The sequence below is a fragment of the Limanda limanda genome, chromosome 15, assembly GCF_963576545.1.
Source record: "Limanda limanda chromosome 15, fLimLim1.1, whole genome shotgun sequence".
In the NCBI taxonomy this organism is placed as follows: Eukaryota; Metazoa; Chordata; class Actinopteri; order Pleuronectiformes; family Pleuronectidae; genus Limanda; species Limanda limanda.
In genome coordinates this window covers 1,507,706-1,527,908 of record NC_083650.1, presented here as the reverse complement: position 1 = coordinate 1,527,908, position 20,203 = coordinate 1,507,706, and the positions used below count along the sequence as shown (strand labels likewise).

The following is a 20,203-nucleotide window of genomic DNA, read 5'->3' as shown; positions in this document are numbered from 1 at the left end:
TGTCACAATGGAGGAAAGTGCAAAGAGACACAGAACCATCATGTTGGACTCCAAGTTAGCTTCTGCTGAAAAACCATAAGCAGTGTGTGCGTCTGTCGGCATGAACATAACCATAGGTTATTAGGGCAGATCCCATTGTTCTCATGCACTCACATTTTTATGAGACACTTTTCATATGTGAGCTGCACAAACCATTTAAAGAGAAAAGTAAAAAAAAATTGGACCAACTTTGGCAACTCTTACAGATCAACAACAGTCATATTTCACAAGCTTGTGGTTTGTTATTGCGGAATGTCATAAATTCAAGGCCAAAATCGAGCGTCAGACTCCTGTATGCATCTATGAATAAGTCAATATTTTTCAAAGAATCTGTAGACTGTAGTTTGAGTGGTTATAGCTCTGTCCACAGCCAGACAGACCAACTGAGGGTTATTAATGGGGAGGTCAGTAGACAGAACCATGTTAGTGCTTTGCAGTGCTCGAGAAGACCCAGACCTGGCCACACGTCAAAATAACCGCTTTGGCTCAGTTTAATTTCAGCCAACAGTATGTAAATGCCAATGAAATGGTGAGACATCAAAGTTAGAGAGGGAAATGGGACACAGATGCATACACAGCGGGGAGAGGGCAACCACCAAAATTTCCAAATCATTCACATTCAGTACATTTCTAGGGAAAACAGAGAGAAATTACTGGTTTTATATATGGCTTCCAAATAAATATATAGCAACGCTTGTCTTAAAAGACGCTTGTCTTAAAAGACTTGCCTTATTTGAAGCACTGTACATGGTCAAAGTGTACAGTGCCATCTCACCAGAGTGTGACCACAGAATTCACCATACTGTGACAAAAATATCTAATTACAATTTGTCTGACCAACATTTTGATTTGAATCGCAAGTGTTTTCTGTAAATTACTGTCCAGACCTGTACTGGTTGTCTACATTGTATCAAATATCTACCAAGTGTAACTACAAATGTATAGTTTCGACATGAACAGGATCTGGTCAATTGATTCAATTGCTTGCCTTGGAAAGTTGACAGGGGTTTTTCCAGGTTAAATTTTTAAGTGAAAGAAAAGTCAACATCAAAGTAAACATGCGTATACATTAAATAAAAAAACATCAGAATTATGTATCAGATTCATTCACATTTACATATCTAATGTCCAGTGTCTCGTGTCGAGATGAGATTTAAAGCACATACATTTACACCCCATATCTTTATTTTGTTGGGCTTCGTGCTAAGTAAGCGTCACTTTAAATACATTTACAGTTTAGCGTGCATTAACGAACTGTATATATCTAGCACAAATACTTAAAGGCATCATGTTACAGAACAATAAGAGAGAAGAATTTTTTTCATAATCTTCATTGCCCCTCCTTCTCTCACACAGATTATTCAGTGGTTGATCAGGGACCATACAAACACTCCAGCAGCTCAGTGTGTCTTGTATTTGATGTATATAGAGACCGTGTTGATTAAATGAGACAGAGAACAACAGCTAATTTCAGTGTCATTTTAGTGTAACTTTAGCGTAGCCATAGAACTCTGACAATGCATGTAGTAAGACAATCTGACAATGAGTATATATTTCCACAGGCAGACATAGTTACACTTTTGCGGAATAAAGATTGTATCTCACTGCATGAAAAGAAGCGTTTGTGTCAATCTGTGTCGCAGAGAAGTGTTGGCACATCCTTCGGTTAAAGACTTTCACACGTATCTGCAGGCAGCAAAGGAAACGCTCAGGGTTCCTGCAGTTGTCAAGCCTGTGAGCTGTTGAGATTTGACCCCCCCTGCTCCAACTCCTAGAGGACGCTTTCATATGCAAATGACAATGCTCTGAGCTTCACAAATGCAAATCAGTTTCCCTGAGAGCAGATAACACCAATGTGTAAGAGGCACCAACAAACTATCTGGCTGAGTAAACCAGGCTTAAAATAAATATTAAACCTGAAATTTTAAATTGTTCTTAAGTAAGTAAGTGTGCTATAATGAATTATATTGTATACCACGAACAAAGGTCAATGCAGTCAAAAGAAATGAAACAATGCACTTTATTTCAAATTTTTATTGTCATCCAAAACAATCCTAAATCTCAACAACTGTATAGAGTGGCATGATTACAGTCACTTTTTCAATTGTGCTGGTTAAATGCACAGAGGAAGTGTAAACCACACCTCTACCAGCAAATAAATGATGCTGGGTATGATCATCTGTGTCCTGTAAGCTCCAAACTTCTACTGGCTTTCCATAAAAATATCTGTCCTCCCAAAATACTGGCATCAAATTCACATGTCAATGGCAAACTAAGCTGTTCCATGAATTATAAATGGTACCTTTTCACCACTACTTTCAAAATTGCTATGAAACATTCATTGATTTAATGATTTATTTTTTCAGTGTAATATTTAATCCCCCATGGACTGCACAGTGACAAAACACAGCAGCCGGCTGTTTGGATACAACATACATCTCCACTCAGTTTGATTATTATTTTAAATATAAAGGAGACACAATATAGAGCTTAAATTCCTTCATAATTTGAACTTCAATTGTCTAATTGTTGTTATTAAACTTTCTCAGTATTCCATTAAAACAGTCAACACTTTTATCCAAAGCGACTTACAATAAGTGCATTCAACTATAAGGTTACAAACACAGAACAGCATGAGTGAATCATGTGTGTAAATTTACTAAACACCACAAAAAATAAACCTGGCCTCAGTCAAATACTTATCCCATGAAGTAACCGCTGCTCACGTCACCCGCTCGCGTCATCAGCTGATGGACTCGTCCAATCAGAGCCTCGTAAACGCCGTGCAGCAGCGTCGAGTGTCCCGCAGACAGGAAGCGGGTCGTGTTTAGCTTGTCCCGTACGAGTGACTCTGTCTTCGGGGTAAATAACTTGCTGAAGTCGACACGACGCTGTTCCCTGGAGGAGAAGATGAGTGCGTGTGGAGGCAGAGCCGCGGGCCCGGTGTGGACGAGTCGAGGCGGAGAAGACGGAAGCACAGTCCCTGAGTTACGGTGAGCTAGAGACGCCATGCTAACCACTAAGCTAACTGGTACATCTGAAAGCATGTCCGCCACTCTTTGGGATAGCGAGAAAGTTGCTAAAATACGAATACAGCATCGAGTGCTGGAGCAGATCTAGTGCATGTGTAAATATGTATGAATTACTTAGATGTAACAGTTTGTTCTCGTTAAGTTTTTTCATCAACGTGACTTTTTTCTGTATGTTTTCACAGCCTCAGCCCCCCCCCCACACACACAAACAAACAAAGAGGCGTTAGGCTGAGACGCTGAAAGTCCGGATTTAAAGTGCAGAAAATTAAGCCATTGAATGTAAGTAACTGTTTATGAATTGTTTTGGTGTTTTTTTGCTGTGGAGCTTCCAACGGTGATGCAGCGCGGCTATTTCCGTTTATTAATAATAAAGTCATGTTACATGTGTTGTTTTCCAGCTGCCTGTCCATGACGTACAAAGACACACTATGAGCCAGTATGATCCGACCAGACCTTACATCAGCATTGAGGAGTTGTCGGAGAAGAAAGAGGGTAAGGTTATATTCATTAAATAATTTTCCAGTTACATGTAAAGGTGTATGTTGTCATTGAACTGTGCTAATTTTACTGAATGTGTTTACAGCTGATTGAAGCGGGACAGATGACATGGATCCATCCTTCCACAGCCAGGAGTGCACCGACCTGTGTCCCACACTTCATATAAGACTGGAAGCTACACTGGATCTCACAGCTACACACCACAGACGTCTACACACTGGAGAAGAGTCCCACAAAGAAGTCATGACCCAGAGGCTGCAGAGAAACATTTCAAGCCTCACCTGAGATTTTGTACAATATTTTTGCTGTATGTAAATAAAGCTTTCACTCCACATATACCTTGTTCACATTTGTTCCCTGTACAATATGTTCACCTATAGCATCAAGCATCACATGAATGTTTAGTTTTAATTAACTGCAGTGCTTTTGGTAAAGGCTTACTTATAAATAATAATAAATATTAATATATACATTTTTATTATAAATATTGTGTGGGAGGGGCTTACCCCACGTGCGGAATGCTGTGACCCCACGTGTGCACTGCAATGACCCATAAGGTGACCAATAGCAACACTTCTACCAGCCAATCACGAGTGACATTAGTTTCAAGGGTCTGTGGTTTCCTCCAATGGTGAGTAGAGAGAGGTTCTAGCCAGCGGCTGGACTCCGGTTCATATGCTAATTAGATCACACGTCGCGATCGGTCCGCGCGGCGGCGCGAGCCCCCCCGCGGCTCTCTCCTTTGTTCTCCAAATCCCCCTTAAGGTCCGCAAACGCCGATAGACCCACCTTGTCTTCACTGGCGAACGCCGAGGTAACATCATGGAAACAGTTGGTTACAGCAGGGGATTAGGCCTGTCCGTAGAGGTTCACTGTGACAATAATACTGCTTTTCGTCTAGTGTCTGTTTCTCAGAGAGACAGCTGCATTTACACCTTTTGAACATCTGGCTAGAATGGAATCTCAAATTTCAGAGGTGTTTCAGACAATCCCTCTTGAAAACGTCTTGGATGAATGCACACTTTGCTTTAATGAGATCAGATAGCTGTCTGACCTGCCTGTGTAAAGGGGGTCTTAAGTTCAACATGAATATGTAACTTAATTCTAGCCCACAATATTCTTTGAATGTTTAACTCTGACATACTAACTGCTTAAGTGACATAGATCCTTTCACTCAAAAAAAATGCAGGCTTATACTTGTTTTTGACTGGTGGTTCAAATACTAAAACTTTGAAAATATGACAGTGACACCTTCAGAATACTTATATACCTTATATTTTGAAAGTGAGAAAAGTTTAAAAATTAGTTTGGGTGTTGATCTTGATCCAAATTGGAAACAGCATTGGGAAACCCTAAATATCCTTTTTAAACACTAGGTAGTTCCTCCCTTTATTATCAAACAATCTCAGTTCTAGGTGTCATACATTCAACAAGATACTTCAAGGCATTCAATATCAAGTTCATGGGAATGGGACGTACGGACGTACTGACAACTCCGAAAACAATTATTCCGCCGCAGACGCATGAAAAGAAAGAGAGTTGTAAACTATATAAACAACAAGAGGCTGCAAAGAGTAATTAATGTGCCTGCCTGTGATGCAAATCGTCCATCCCCCAAGAAAGTTCAAATAATACAGCCAGTTTTTCTGTTATTCCTGTCTTGCAGTTTTGTTGCAGTATTATAAAGATAGCTAGGACTGTGGACCCTTTTAAAATTACAAGTCTGTCTACACACATGCTAATTAAACATGACCCGACTCAGGCACGACTGAATATATAATTGATCCAAACCAGCACAGGTCTATCCGTGAAGACCTCTACTTTGGCTGTTATACTAAACTCTCATCTTACCATCATTCCTGTTCTTGGCAGTAGTGGAACCTGATGTGATCTCTGCTCTGGTAGATGATAAAAGGTATTATTCATTCTGATGCTTCTCTGTTCACAACAGTTGTAAAGAGTTACTGTAGTCTGACCATTCCCCTTTTACCTCTCTCATCATCAAGTTGTTTCCATCTAAATAACTGCTGCTCATTGGATGTTATTTGTTTCTCTCTGTTGTTCATTGAGACTGTTCTGAAAATCTCAGAAGCTCAGGAGTTTATCATACCAATAATCATGTAATGGTTTTTTTCTCCGTTCTGAGGGTTGAAGCCGCCTGAAATGTATCTGCACGATTTTACACATTGCACTGCAGCCACATGTTTGATTGACTGGCTGAAATTTAATGAATGGATAGGTGTGAAGGTTCTCCCAATAAAGTGTCTGTTTCATCTCTCTTTCACTATACGTGATAAAGACAGCAGAACATAGTGATATCACATCAAATATTAGAAGACATATAATACTTCTACGTTCTTTTGACTCTGTTAAAAGTTTTTTTAGTAGTTTTTCCTTACTCTTGTTGAGGGTTGAGGGCAGAGGATGTCACACCATGTTAAAGCCCTTTGAGACAAATTGTGATTTGTGAATATGGGCTATACAAATAAAATTTGATAGATTGATTAATAAGGCATTGACTTCATTAATAAAAGCTGCATTGTTTCAATATTAATGATGATCTCCTTTTTGAAACAGATTACAATATAGATTTGTGCTACATGTTATTAGACTTATAAGTCCTGAATGGAAACTGTTGGTGCACCAACATTCCTCATACCCCTCAAATACAACCATTCTGTAAACGTCATCATTAACACTGTTATAAACACACGTTCCCCTCGCCAAACTGGAGATCTGCTTTTACTGGTTTCAATGTTACAGCAGAACAACATGAACTTTGATTTAAATCTTTAAACAGCATTATAGGGCAGTGGTTTCATTTTTGCCTTTCCACTCTTTAATCCTATGGACACTGCAGTAACTTTGTAAATCTAATTGTGTCATGTCAAAGCAATTCAGACATTGTTAATTCATTGTAAAACGGCCAAACAATATCAGCAAGTTGTGTAAATAGAATTAGCACTTAAAGCGTATGAGACTACATAAACAGAAATACCATGGATGATCAGGCATTCAGTGCTACACTCTGTGAAAGTACCAGACCTGTTTGTGCTTCTGAAACAAGAAGCCAAGACCCTTTTTGTCAGCCCTGTCCCATGTGACAAACAGCCTGTCTGCAACTTGCTTTGGCGCCACATCTGGTAAAGTTATTCCCCAGCTATCCCTCGGGCTCTCCCACATTGATGCCATCAGGGTTAAGAGGGGGTGAAGCAGAACATAGTACAGGAATTCCTCTCCCGGGGTCTAGACACTGGTGGTGGTTCAATCAGTCAATCAAATTTGTTTATATGGCCCATATTCAATATATTTTTCTGTTGTTTTATTATGTCTGAAGAATAGCTCACCATTGACTTCAATTGTATTGGATTTGGCTGCAGCGCTGTTTACCCCTGATACTCCTAAAGTGTTTTGTGGACTCAAACACTTCATCCACCCCGCCATCGGCATAGTAGTAGATAATGAGTGATTTTTCATTTCGGGTGAACTATCCCTTTAACCCTCAACAAAAGTAAGGAAAAACTATTAAAAATCCCTATTAAAAGGGAAAATCAAACCATAGAAACCTCAGAGAGAACCACATGTGAGGAATCCCTCTCCCAGGATGGACAGAAGTGCAATAGATCCCACGTGTAACATTGATTAGAATAAACAGTTTGTAACATAATGGAAAGTTAATGAATTGAGGAGCTATTGTCAGTAGAGTATCTGACTAGGCATCATTTATATCAGGGAGTCTTGTTGGATCAGCTGAGCCCACGATCAGATGCCACCATAATCCACAATCCATCATAATGATCCACTGACAACATCGGGATCCATCATTGTGATCCACCATCAGATCCCAACACGATACAGGATCATCAATTCGTTCACAATCAGTTGAGGTTGAGAATCCAGATGAGGTGATGATGATTCTGCTGCAGACAAGAGGAGATTTCGGTGGAGGTGGGTTATGCAAGTCGCTGAATGTCGGCTTACTGCGGAAGAGAAGAGAAGGGTTTAAAATTGTTTTTTTAGACTAGTACCAACCTTGTCTTACATTTTCCTTACTGGTACCAGTAGTACTTTGCTGAAAAGCAGGTGTTTTGCCATCAATTACTATTTCAGGTTACTTGATAATCAAGGTAACAGGAGTTCATTTTCTCTGACTGATAAAGGGTCAAGATGTGGAGAAACATAGAAAATGACCCCTTTTCCCCATCTAAGTCAATCTGCTGCCACAGTTCTCCTCTGATGCCTCTTTCATTCCCTAGATTGGCTCAATTCAACACTGTGGCCTAATGGAAAAAAACAGACAGAAAAAAATTGCCCCCCTGACTTCAGTAGTTATATGTTTCTATCCCTACCCACTACACTCTCTCCAGCCTCTCTGCAGTCTCAGCCTGAAAAATGTCTTTGTTGTGCAATAATGGTTAGGAATGTTACCATAAGCTGGTGTGCTTTTAGGCGTTCAATAAATTTGGTTATCAAAAATAAAAAAATAAAACATTAATATTTAAAATATTAATATTAAATCATAACTTTAGTTTGACTAAGTTATCGCGGGGCACCACCCTTCATAGAAGGGAAAATATAGCCAATTTATTGATTAAGATCAGTCTCATTTAGATCTAGTTCACTTAGAAAGTGTGAGAGGGGATCTCTGGTAGCTAAACAACGGGAGTCACACCTTCCTGTGATCTTTAAGATGGTCTCTAAGATAGCAACCCCCCTTCTTCTGCAGAAGTGGTTTACGACATGCAGTGGGGTCTGAGCTAATGAGGTGAGGAGATATGCGTCTCTGTGTGGAGGTTAAACAGATATCTGAAAGGGTCAGAGAAATCCTGTGAGGAGCGTATCTAACATTTAACTTTCATTTTACTTGTAACCACAATAACACCACATATATCAAACTTATAAACACCACACATAATCAAATACACAGTCTTGCTTAGCCTAGTAAAATTATTAAGCCCAGATTATGTTACCAGTCCAAGGACAGGGAGAAAGTTGCTGTGCAGTTCGGTTAGCAGTTCTGGCTTTTGAAGTCTCTGGTTCGTGTGGTCTCTGCTTCCGCGGTTCTGTTGAGCTGTGCAGTTCAGTTGCTTATTGAATCTTTAGTTCTTACCTACAGGACACCGAGTCGCTGCAAGGAGTTTAGAAGAAGCTTTAGATGCGTTGAGGTTGTTTTGAGAAGATGAGCTGGAAGCTCGACCTTTGCCCTCCGGTTGTTGGATAGAGAAGATTTGAGCTGGAGGAATCCAGTTCCTCCACTCGCCGATGCAGGAGGAAAGGCCGGCGGCCTGTTGTCCTCAGTGGTGGTTGGTGGAGAAGAGAGCTGCTGGAGCAGCCTTCGGCCCTCCGAGGGATTGGAGAAAGAGAAAGAGTTTGGGGAGGCCTGCTCTTAAATAGGCCCAGTGACCCCCAGGTCATATGACCAGAGTGACCAATTGGAGTTGATCTTTGGTGGCTCTTGGCACCTAGGTGTGACTTTGCTGAAACAAAAGGAACCTGTAGCCTCCTGGGAGTTTGAGTTATTTGACCTTCTCAGGACAAAGAGAACACGTTGCACTCTGGAAGATTGAGTTTGCTCCAGCACATGCGGCTTTCTCGAGACAAAGGACATGTGCTTTCAGGTTTTGACTTCTAATACAGGCCTGAAAGAGAGGCCTGCCTTTTTGCATAAAAACCATGTCCCAACATCTTCTTTCAAGTTGATTGATTGCTGCATTGTGTCTGGGATGCTCTTTTGACTCCCTTTCCATATGTTCGACACAATCAAAGACCTCTGCCAACAACATATGCATAGAGGCCTAGAAGTGAAGTTAAGGGAAGTAGCAGAGCTATTTTAGGATTCAGATAAATAATCGTGTTACTGTAGCCATGCACCTGGTGCTCAGAACCATGTTAATTTAGTTTTGACATTACAAAGATTTTTATGAATGTTATATGAATTAGCTGAACATTGAGGGACATAACCTAATCCTTACAGAGCCAGTTCCAACTTCTTAAAATACTTAAAGTCAATTGAAATTATCCCCACATAAAACTACCTGTGTTTACTTTTTTTCAATGATCATGGCGCCCACCGTAGCAGATGTGTTTGCTTGCTTCCCTCCTAAACATCATGTGTTTTTTATTGGACTTAGAACAAGCACGCTCTATTAGATATTGCCACGGTAGCAGTATGACTCTGCATTTACTGGTTGTATACCTCTGGAACTTCACCTCATTGTTCGTCCAACACAAGACCACCGCCACCACCTTGAAGGCCCCCTGCACCACGCTCAGGTGAAGTAGGTGACCCAAGGTGACCGCCGCGGAGGCGGAGACGCAAGCAAGGCAAGAGGGGGCCGACCACGGCTTCCCAGCCTCCTGCTAGCTAATGTCCAGTCACTGGAGAACAAACTTGATGAGCTGAGAGCAAGGATCATAACACAATGGGATGTTAGGTACTGCTGTGCTTTAATTTTCACAGAGACTCGGCTGTCAGCCAAAGTGCCAGAATTCGCCGTACAGCTACAGACTCACTGCATTCACCGTGGAGACTGCACCGCTGCCTTCGGTAAGGCTAAAGGGGGTGGCGTGGGTGTGTTTGTCAACAACTCGTGGTGTGGAGACCTCCAAAAACATAGTTCACTAGACGTTGAGCTGCTGTTGTTGAAATGCCGACCCTATTATCTACCAATGGAATTTGCTTCTGTGTTTTTGGCCGCTGTTTATATTCCCGGGCAAGCTTATTCATCAGCAGCACTCATCAAACTCCATGACTTCATCAGCGAGAAAGAAACGGCTCACCCTGATGCTGCGTTCATTGCCACGGGAGACCTTCATCCCTACAACCTAAGGACTGTGCTCCCGAAATACTTCCAGCATGTAAACATTCCTACACGAGATCGGAATATGCTTTACAGCAACATCCGTGGTGCATACAAAGCTGCCCCCTGCCCCCATTTTTGACTCTCAGACCACATCTCCCTATTCCTATACCCAGCCTACAGACAAAAACTTAAACAAACAAACCCAGTGATTAAACAAGTGAAACTCTGGTCTTCAGAAACTGAGAGCATCATGCAGGACTGTTTCTCACAGACAGCCTGGGATTTGCTTAAATCTGCAGCCAGACTGGAGGATTCTCCCATCAATTTACAGGAGTATGCTGAATGTGTGACTGGGTACATAGCAACTGCATTGATAATATTGTGCCCACCATACAAGTCAGGAAGTTTCCAGAAGCCCTGATTGAACAGTCAGGTATGTCAGATGCTGCATGTTTGGTCTCTTGCATTTCGTTCAGGGAACGAGATGACACAACAGCAAGTACAGACTGAGAAAAAACATGAAAGATGCTAGAAAGAAGTACAAGGAGAAACTGGACAGTTTTGACTCTACTGTCGATGCCGGGCGGATGTGGCTTGGTCTGCATTACATCACAGAGTATAAGGAAACACCACAGGGTTACAGCTCAACTAAATTCTACGCCAACTAGGAGACCTCCAGCAGTGTGGAAACAGCATATAGACGTGGGTTGGCAAGTCTGGTGCCATGTTGTGAAGAGAACAATCTCAAATTTCACACGGACAAGACCAAGGAAATGATCATCAACATGAAAAAGGAAAGGAGAACTCATCAGCCATTGTTCATCAGTGGGCTTGAGGTGGAGAGGGTGAGCAGCTTCAAATTCTTGTGCTTCTACATTAGTGATGACTTCACCTGGACACTAAACACCCCCCAGCTGGTCAAGAAAGCACAGTTTACCTTACAAGTGAACCTTTGTGGCTGTGTCAATTATGAATGTTCAAACAACAGACAATGTGTGGTTTCTTTCATTTATGAGAAAGATTGTTAGTAACCAAACCTTAACCACATATACAGTATATGGTCCATCAGAAAACACTAATTTCAGCTGAAATAGTAGATATTTTGGAAGATAGCTGCAAGCCTACTGGGCTGTTATTGAAAGATGAGGTGTTTCCTCACAGTACACACTATACATAGTCTTATTAGTCTGATGTCACAGAAGCTCCGAATGTCTGTGCAGTGTGTGAAACTCATCTTTTAGGTCAAACATCCATAAGTTGTTCTCAACACAAGTTTGTTTTGTCAGGACCCTGACAGAAATATTTCAAAAAATATTTGGATTTGATTAAACTTGTCTCTCATGTTTTATTGCCGGGGATGCACTGAGACCAGTAAGTCACTGCCAAAAAGGCAAATAAACAGGCAAATAAACAGTCAAAAATGGTCAGAGACCTACACACCATGTCTTAAACTTGGTTCTTAAAGGTCGAGTCTGGGATTTGACCACCGATAGAAGTGCAATCAAATAAAAAAAAATCACCAGTTCTAAGATAAAAGTATAGAAAACAGAAACCAATTTCAAAAATGAAACTCTCAATGGCATATTTATACATCCATTACTAAGATTATGTTTAATTGTTTTGTTGTCAGGCCTTATTATACAAATTGTGATTTTTGAATATGGGCTTTACATGTAAAATTGGATTGATTGATTAATTAACTAAATACATACATCACATACATTAGGTATATCATTTAGGTATTTCTATTAATGCATAGGACGTGCAATGTAATAAACTGCAGTGAGCAGCTTCAAACTTTTACAATTTTCATAATCCTTTCACTTTACTTTGAGAAATAACTCAGTACTCTTCACTATTCTCTCCTTTTGAATCTGCTTGCAGTGCTGGGTTTTTTAATGTGGGCGGGGAGGAAGACACAGCACACGGGGAGACGAGTAGATAAGCTTTTGTCTTACAGTGCTTCTAAGGGCTACTGTGATTATGTCTTGATCTCCGTCTTGACTCAAAGAAACATAATTTCAGTTCTTTTTTTTATTTGATGTGCTAATGTTCACAAACCTCAAGAGTAAAAAGGAAGGAGGAAGAAAGAATGAGAAGAAAATTGAAAAGAAAGGAACGCAGAGGCATGGGCTAAAGGTGGCATGCTTTGCTGTCTGTTTTGGAAGAAAGCTTGGTACGGTGAATATGCCAATATCCACCTCTCAGAGTCTTACAGGGTGTTGAAGAACTGGAAGGCACCGCAGAGTTTTGTTTGCTGACTTTCTGTCTCTCCCAGATGTTCTCTTTTCTTTTTTTTCTGCTGTTCACGTTTCACAGGCGCCTCTGGACTTATGATCAGTGGAGGAGGAGGAGAAACAGATAGTATACGAGTGCCAGGAGCAGATTTTGTCATAGGCTTTTCAAAATTGAACAGTTGTTCTTTGTTGATTATTTGTTGTTGCTTTGACTGGAGCCTCTCCTGCTGATCTGTGAGAAGCTCTAACCTGAAAGTGATCTAACATTTTTTGATGGATCAAAGAATAATCAGATCTCCTCTGCTCTTCCTACCCCTCCTTGTCATGGTGTGCGCGATATTTTCGGCAACAGTGGGCAACCATACGGGAAGGATCAAGGTGGTCTTCACACCCACCATCTGCAAGTTAACCTGCATTGGAGGCAGGTGTCACAACAACTGTGAGCTGGGAAACACCACTACCATCATCAGTGAGAATGGCCATGCCACAGACACCCTGACAGCACCCAACTTCAGAGTAGGTAAGAAATCTCTTTTTACCTACCTTTTATACCTTTTATACTATATAATATATATATTTTGCTTAAAGGTAAAATCAGCACTGACTTTCCTACCACATAGACATGTGACTTCGAAGGGCATTACTATCATTTCCTGGAGACCTATCCTGACCCAAACCTGATCCTAACCATACCCATGTCTTAAGCATGTCTTGACCCTAAAGTGTTATAATTCACGTCATAGGGACTGGCTTTTTGTTGACATATGTTAGACACGTTTTCATTCTCTGACTTTGTGAACAGATTAAGGTCCCTACAACAGGATTACACAAACACACATGTCCTATATGCCAGGGGTATTCAGTTCAAATTAGAGAGGTCCAGATATTTTATTTTATAATTATTTTAAATCTGGGCTGGAAATGTGTCAGGGCCATTCTCATACACATGTGTGGGTTTTATTGGTGAACCCAAAATAGTATTTGTTTTTAATAAAGTTTAAGTTGAACTTTTCTTACACGCTGACTCACATAACTCTGTCCAATCTCTCATCTTTCCCTGGAGTGTCACCGACTCCGGTTGGAACAAATGGTCATCAGAATTCATAGATTTGAATGGCTGAGTGGCTTCACATTATATGATTTACAACATATGCAATTGTTCGATGATTTTTCTTGGATAGGAATGCAGTGTCAGTCAAAACTGAACAATTTGTCTGGGTTTTGATAGGACAGCGTCTGGCTGCGGACCTAAACCAAGATTGCCATGACCCATGGTATATGGTGTAAAGGGTTGTACACATACCAGTTGTGATCTAATTAAAAGTCCTGCAAACTGCACTTACAAAAGTTGACCTTCAGCCTGGGGTGCTTAGTAAGCGCATAAAACGATTCGGCAAGGCCCGGGCTGGAGTTGAACTCAGGCTGCTGCAGTACCATGCTCTACCAGATGAGCCATCAGGGCACTTGTTGTCTAGATGAGTCACAAACGTAGAGAATAATGATGCTTAGGAGACACAGTCAGACCCTCTCTATACCTCAGCACAACTGTCCAATCACTGTTACCGGGTGTAAAGGTTGGTTTGTCAGTGCAAAGTTTATGAATTTTAGAATAAAGGTCAAGGCCTTAAAGGTTTTTGGAAATTAATATTAATAGACAAGGGTCACTGAGGGCACTTGAATTGATACAAACATTTAAATTGAAGTTATTTGAACGTGCTGTTTTTGATTGGTAAATTGGCTTCATTCTGCTGTCTTGTGTCATGATCTGGCTGTTCAACTAAGTCATTACTGTCTTAGCTCATGGTCAAGGATTCTGTGTCATTCTGAAACTAGCAAAACCCTGTATTGTGCTTTGGGTGACTTTGCAGCAAATATAATATAAGACCCATTTGTCTCACTTGTGTCATGATAGTCAGACTGACAACATACTGTAAATTATTTTGCTGTGGTTTGAAGGCAGCATTGAGAGCACATAGTCGGCACCAATGTTAATAAAGTTCACACGTTTAAGCATCTCTCTCTTTATTGTCTGCAAGCTTATGTAATACTGATGACATTATGAATATTTTATAAAATGTATAAAAATGTTAACTGCGCTGTGTTGGGTCCCAGACTTTGAGGGAATTGGGCCAGCCCTGGAATTTAACTGTAGGAAGATGTAAGAACCCTAATAATTACAGGTGATGTATTCAGCCACTTTGAAGCACTGTTTTTGAGTAGTGTCTTCACATCTGTGCATTTCATATAAAGGCTCAAATAATTGATATACATTAAATAACCCTGTATGACAGTCCTTCCGTGGAGTAAGAGTGTAAGAGAGAGTGTTCCCACTTTGGATAACCAATATATCTGTATTTCTACCTGATTCATTTATAGTTTATAGTTCTTTTGGAATGCCAGATCCATTGTCTATAATGCTAGGGTGACATGTGTAGCATGATTAAACTGGTAGTAAATGTTCTCTAACTGAATTTATACAATACTGTAGCTATCTGAGGCAAACATGAAGCAGATCCTGTGTAATGGAGCTCATGGGTGTTTCTTTAATGTGACGCACAAACCCAACAAGTCTGAACCGGCCTCAGTCCTATGATTGGCGTCTCTGGCCCTGACATATGCAAGAACCTGGGAGGAGCAGAACAAGATGAATTCCTGTGTGACTCAGCTTCACAAATTAGTATAACTGGAGTAACATCGGCTCAGAGAGAGAAAAAAACAATACCGTTGTTAACATGGACTGGAGGAATGATTTCTTATGTTTGAAGGAATGATTTGCAATGATGTCAGGATTCACTAATGGCAGATAATTAAATTAGTGTAGTGCTTATAAGTGTATAAGTCAATATGTGCTAACTTTGACCTGTGAATCTGACTCAATGACCAATGATCAAACGTCTTCATCCTGCTCTGACCTCTGAGAAGGTGGTCATACAACAGTCCAAAATGTGCAAAGCTTGCTTTTTGATTAAACTTTTTTTTTTATTGACTTCTATTCAGACAGAGTGCATTATCATTTTCTATGGTTTACCATCAGTCATAAAACATAATTGAGTGCTATTTTGTCCTCTGCTATACCAAGGGTGTATTATAGGGCTGCAACTAACGACTATTCTGATAGTCGATTAGTCACCGATTATTGAAACGATTAATCGACTTATCGGATTATGAATGACACAAATTCTCAATTGCTATTATTTAGCAAGCAGCTTTTAAATTTAGTTTGAGGTTGTTCGAGGCATGTGATGACAGAAAATAAAGACAATAAAGATTGATACTTCATTAAAAAAAAGTCTTTTAATAAACTTTGCTGCATATAAGGGTACTGTTGACACAAAGGCAAAGACTAATCAAGTTTTTGTCCATTTAAAACTAAGGACAGGCAAAGTGCTAATAAAAAAAATAATTTAAATTTAAGTTTCCCTTTTTACTGTGAACCAAGAACAGGCCTAGTACTGGTACTAAAAATAAATTAAAAATCAAGTATCCATTTTTCGTGTTAACAAAAAGGACAGGGAAAATAACATTATTAAAAACATCAACAAACAAAACTACAGTCTTCTTCGGACTAAATAATTGTGATTAAAAAAAGACGTTTGTCAGGCAATAATATAACATTTCGCTTTTAAACTCGTTAAAAAAAAGTTTAAACCGTATTTTTGTAATTGATTCTAAAATCCTGCGCACAGGTATATACGTGTATATATAACATCTGACAGAGGCGAGTCGCATCGTCTCCGCTACGAAGTCAAATGTGCCTCCTCCTCACATGCGCGTGTCCTGCTGCCATGGAGAACAGGTCCGCTGCACAGATATTGCAGGTTGTTTTTCTCGGGCCATGTTAAGAGAGAAGATCTCCAGAACTTTTTACTTCCTGGTGCGCGAGGCTATGCGCGAGGCGGCAACGCTGCCATTGGTCCATGTTTCGTCGCTATTGCACATGCGCGACTTTCAGAGATAGGAAGGGAGCGAGATGGCTCACTCCACCTCCGGTAAAACGACCTTTAGTTCCGCTGCGCGGCACGAGAAACACGCACTATGACGTCACAAACGATTCTTCGACGAGTAAATTCGTCGGCGACTATTTTTGTCATCGATTTTTGTCGACGACGTCGACTAATCATTGCACCCCTAGTGTATTATGACCTGTATTGTGATGTATTATGATTCATTTGAGCTCATGCCACTAGTGTTCGTGTGGTGTTTGTGTAGGCTAATTCATAGTTCTACATTTGTATTCTAGGACTCCACCAAAGCAGCTTTGTAGGAGTACCTTTTATGCAGCGGCTCACTTGAGCCTCTGACTGAAACAGGTGATATAGCTCAGTTCTCTTTAAGAGCCTTTCTGATTGGCTGAACATCCAGAAACCTGCTGAAGGGTAGCACACCCAACACCTGTTATCAATGCTTCAACCTTTTACTGCTCTTGTGAAAACAAACTGTGAACCTAAGTTATTAATTGATTGGAAATGGATACTACTCAAATCCATCTGCATGTGTTTGAGCCTGAATCTGATCCCAGGATGGAAGAGTGAACAAAACTGACATCCACAGACAAACAGATCTTAGCAGGACATCTCTGCTCTAACATTTCAGAACCTGCAAAACAGTTTCTTCACATTGCACCTGGATCTGATGGGAGATAGATAAATAGAGCTTCAGACTCGAGAGCCTGTCCAGACTCGCTTCGTTCCTCCTAGGCCCTCAGTCTTTCTTTCCTTCCTTTCTTACTCTGTCTTCCTCGTCCCTGTGACAGGGTGCAGACTTGGGCAGATGTAAGTTTTTTTGCCGCTAAGATTAAGTTTAAGAGACAAGGCAGACTAAAGCACACTTACCTGATGAGAGAGGGGGAGAGGGAATGGTAAATGGCTTCGTATTTATATAGCGCTTTTCTAGCCTGATGAAGACCACTCAAGGCGCTTTACAGTACAGTTTCACATTCACCCATTCACACACACATTCATACAGTGCATCTACTTGCAGCACTTTGTTATTCTATGAGGGGCCGTTCAGGGTTCAGCATCTTGCCCAAGGACACTTCGGCATGCAGATGGTTCAGACTGGGGATCGAACCGCCGACCTTCAGGTTGGAGTACGACCACTCTACCCCTCAGCCACAGTAATGGTGAATTACTGAATGAATAAACTGTTCAATTTGATACATCTTTATAATAGAATAGTTAATTTCATAGTTTCTTTACTTAAGCCAGGGTTCTTATTTATTTTCTTATTTATTTTTTAATAATTCTTTTTAAAAATTGGTTCTATTGACCTTGACATGCAGCTGTGGCTGAGGGGTAGAGTGGTCGTCCTCCAACCTGAAAGTCGGCGGTTCGATCCTCAGTCTGAACCATCTGCATGCCGAAGTGTCCTTGGGCAAGATGCTGAACCCTCAATAGCCCCCCATAGAATAACCAAGTGCTGCAAGTAGATGCACTGTATGAATGTGTGTGTGAATGGGTGAATGTGAAACTGTACTGTAAAGTGCTTTGAGTGGTCTTCATCAGACTAGAAAAGCGCTATATAAATACAAAGCCATTTACCATTTACCATTTAAAGCAAGGTGATTCATTTTTTTTTTAGCCTAATAAAAGTGTCCCAGATTAGAAAGTGACCTGTCCCAGATGATCAAACTCAGGCCGAGTTTTCCTTATTGGCACAAAGAAAACTAAAAGCTGTGCTGTGTCTCCTCTGAGTATGATATCTCCATTCTTTCTTCTATTGCAGTTACAAAACTTCTTAAGGATTACAGAAAGTTATAGTATGTTGATCCAATGTGTAATACAGATTATTAGGGGGTACCTGCATCTTTATCCTTTATCAGGGTGAACCCGCCTGGCCCCTTGTCGGTATTGAGGTCCATTATTCAGCTGGTCAACAAGAGATTCTTCTCCTCTGCTCTTTTCTAATCACTCACACTTAGAGCTAATCTTTATAAAAATCTGTTGAATTCATATTCATGTTCCTGGATAAACGGGCATTGGTTCTTCTGTAACAATGAAGTAAAAAAAAAAACTGCGTTATGTGAAAATATGTGGGAGGTACTTCTATCCTGTCTGCAGACTTTTTCGTATTGTCGTAACGTATTTAGTTATTAATCAATGGTGTCGGATCATGAATCTGGATCGTTCTGGTAACTTTACCACTGATGTCCTGGCTGTGCGTATCATGTTACGTCTCTTGTGCGTAACACATGAACTATGTGCGCACTTACCTCAATAACTAACAGGTTTTAATAATTAGTGTTGGTGTTTATCGGTAAAGTGAGCGCAGGTCGGCGGGAGAGTGGAGGAAGGACACTCAGACAGGAGACTCTGAAATGGCAAAAGACGACTGAACCTTAAATGGGCGGGAGTCTGTCCTGGTCCTGAAGTAGCAGGGTTATAATTATTCAGCGGCACGACATTGCTAAAAACATGAACGTAGCAGAAAACATGAATCTATTATGTTCTGTCTCTGCATCAATGCCGTAATTGTCAGTAATAGTGTTTCAGTCGGACAACTCACGGTCAAATCGTTAGAACAGGTTAGTGATCAACGTCTAGGCTCCGACTTAATCACTGCCCCAGATACGTAAAAAAACGTAACCCCCCCCCCCGTCAGAGCCTACAGGTGGATGCTGGGGTGGTGGAGAGGCTGAAGCAACTGGCAGTAATACCGCAGCAGAGGGGCAAGCAAAGGAACTGATGGGAAATGTCTCTGCTTTCTTTGCTTAAATAGACCGCCCAATAAGGAGGGTATGTATAGTGATTGAGGAGTTTCAGGTATGTCACATGATTCTATAAGCTTTATCAAAAGCTTATAGTTAGAGCTTTTAATAAAGCTTAAGCTTACTCTTAAACGTAGAATGGGTGTTTGCCTCCCGAACGGCGACTTGGCGATGATTCCACAGGAGAGAAGCATTTACAAGCTCATCTGTTGTTTGGTACGTGGCAAATGAACAACAGATTTGAAAACAGCCTTCATGTCTTAAATGTCTTAAATGATCCTCAAAAAGTATTGGATGGATTTCCCCTCAGAGACAGAAGACATTGTTGAATCTCTTTTTAGTTTATGAATTAATAATTGCATATTGCATAATCACGACCAGCAACAACAACTGTAAACAGAAGTCTCCAGTCACTTCAACATTTGAAAACTGATCAAAAGAGTTGAAATTATCAGGGTCTAATATGCTCTACTAAATAATAGGAGCCTTTTCTTTTCATTCTTTAGTTTATTTCATGCCACTAAGCCTTGAGCAAATTATTAATGCATTAAGGCTTCAATGCAATATCATTCAATGGTGCTACTACCACCACTCTGATGAAAACCACCTCTTCTCTCGAAATGTGTAACTATTAGCCCACTTGTTTTCTATCTACTACAACTAGCTGCTGTTTTCCCTACAACTATTTAAAATTTAAAACACATTTAAACATTATAATTCTGAATCTTCAAGTAATGGATATAATTTCCCCAGAATATCTGATCCTCTTCTATTTCCTTATTGTTTCCCATGACCATACTGTTTTTGTAGACAATTTTTTGGTCAGGCAGACACTGTAGAAAATCTAGGTCTTGGCAAAGGTGAGATGAAAACTACACGGCTAGTCAA

At 40.5% G+C, this 20,203-nt stretch overlaps 1 protein-coding gene across 1 annotated transcript in view; it reads left to right on the top strand.

Annotated features, from left to right (window-relative positions):
* Positions 1 to 20,203, top strand: part of ltbp1 (latent transforming growth factor beta binding protein 1) — a 118,446-nt gene that overhangs the window by 32,165 nt on the left and 66,078 nt on the right. Inside the window, exon 5 of the mRNA XM_061086924.1 lies at positions 12,962 to 13,129. Within this exon, the coding sequence (XP_060942907.1) occupies positions 12,962 to 13,129 (168 nt within the window). The remainder of the gene's footprint in view (positions 1 to 12,961; positions 13,130 to 20,203) is intronic.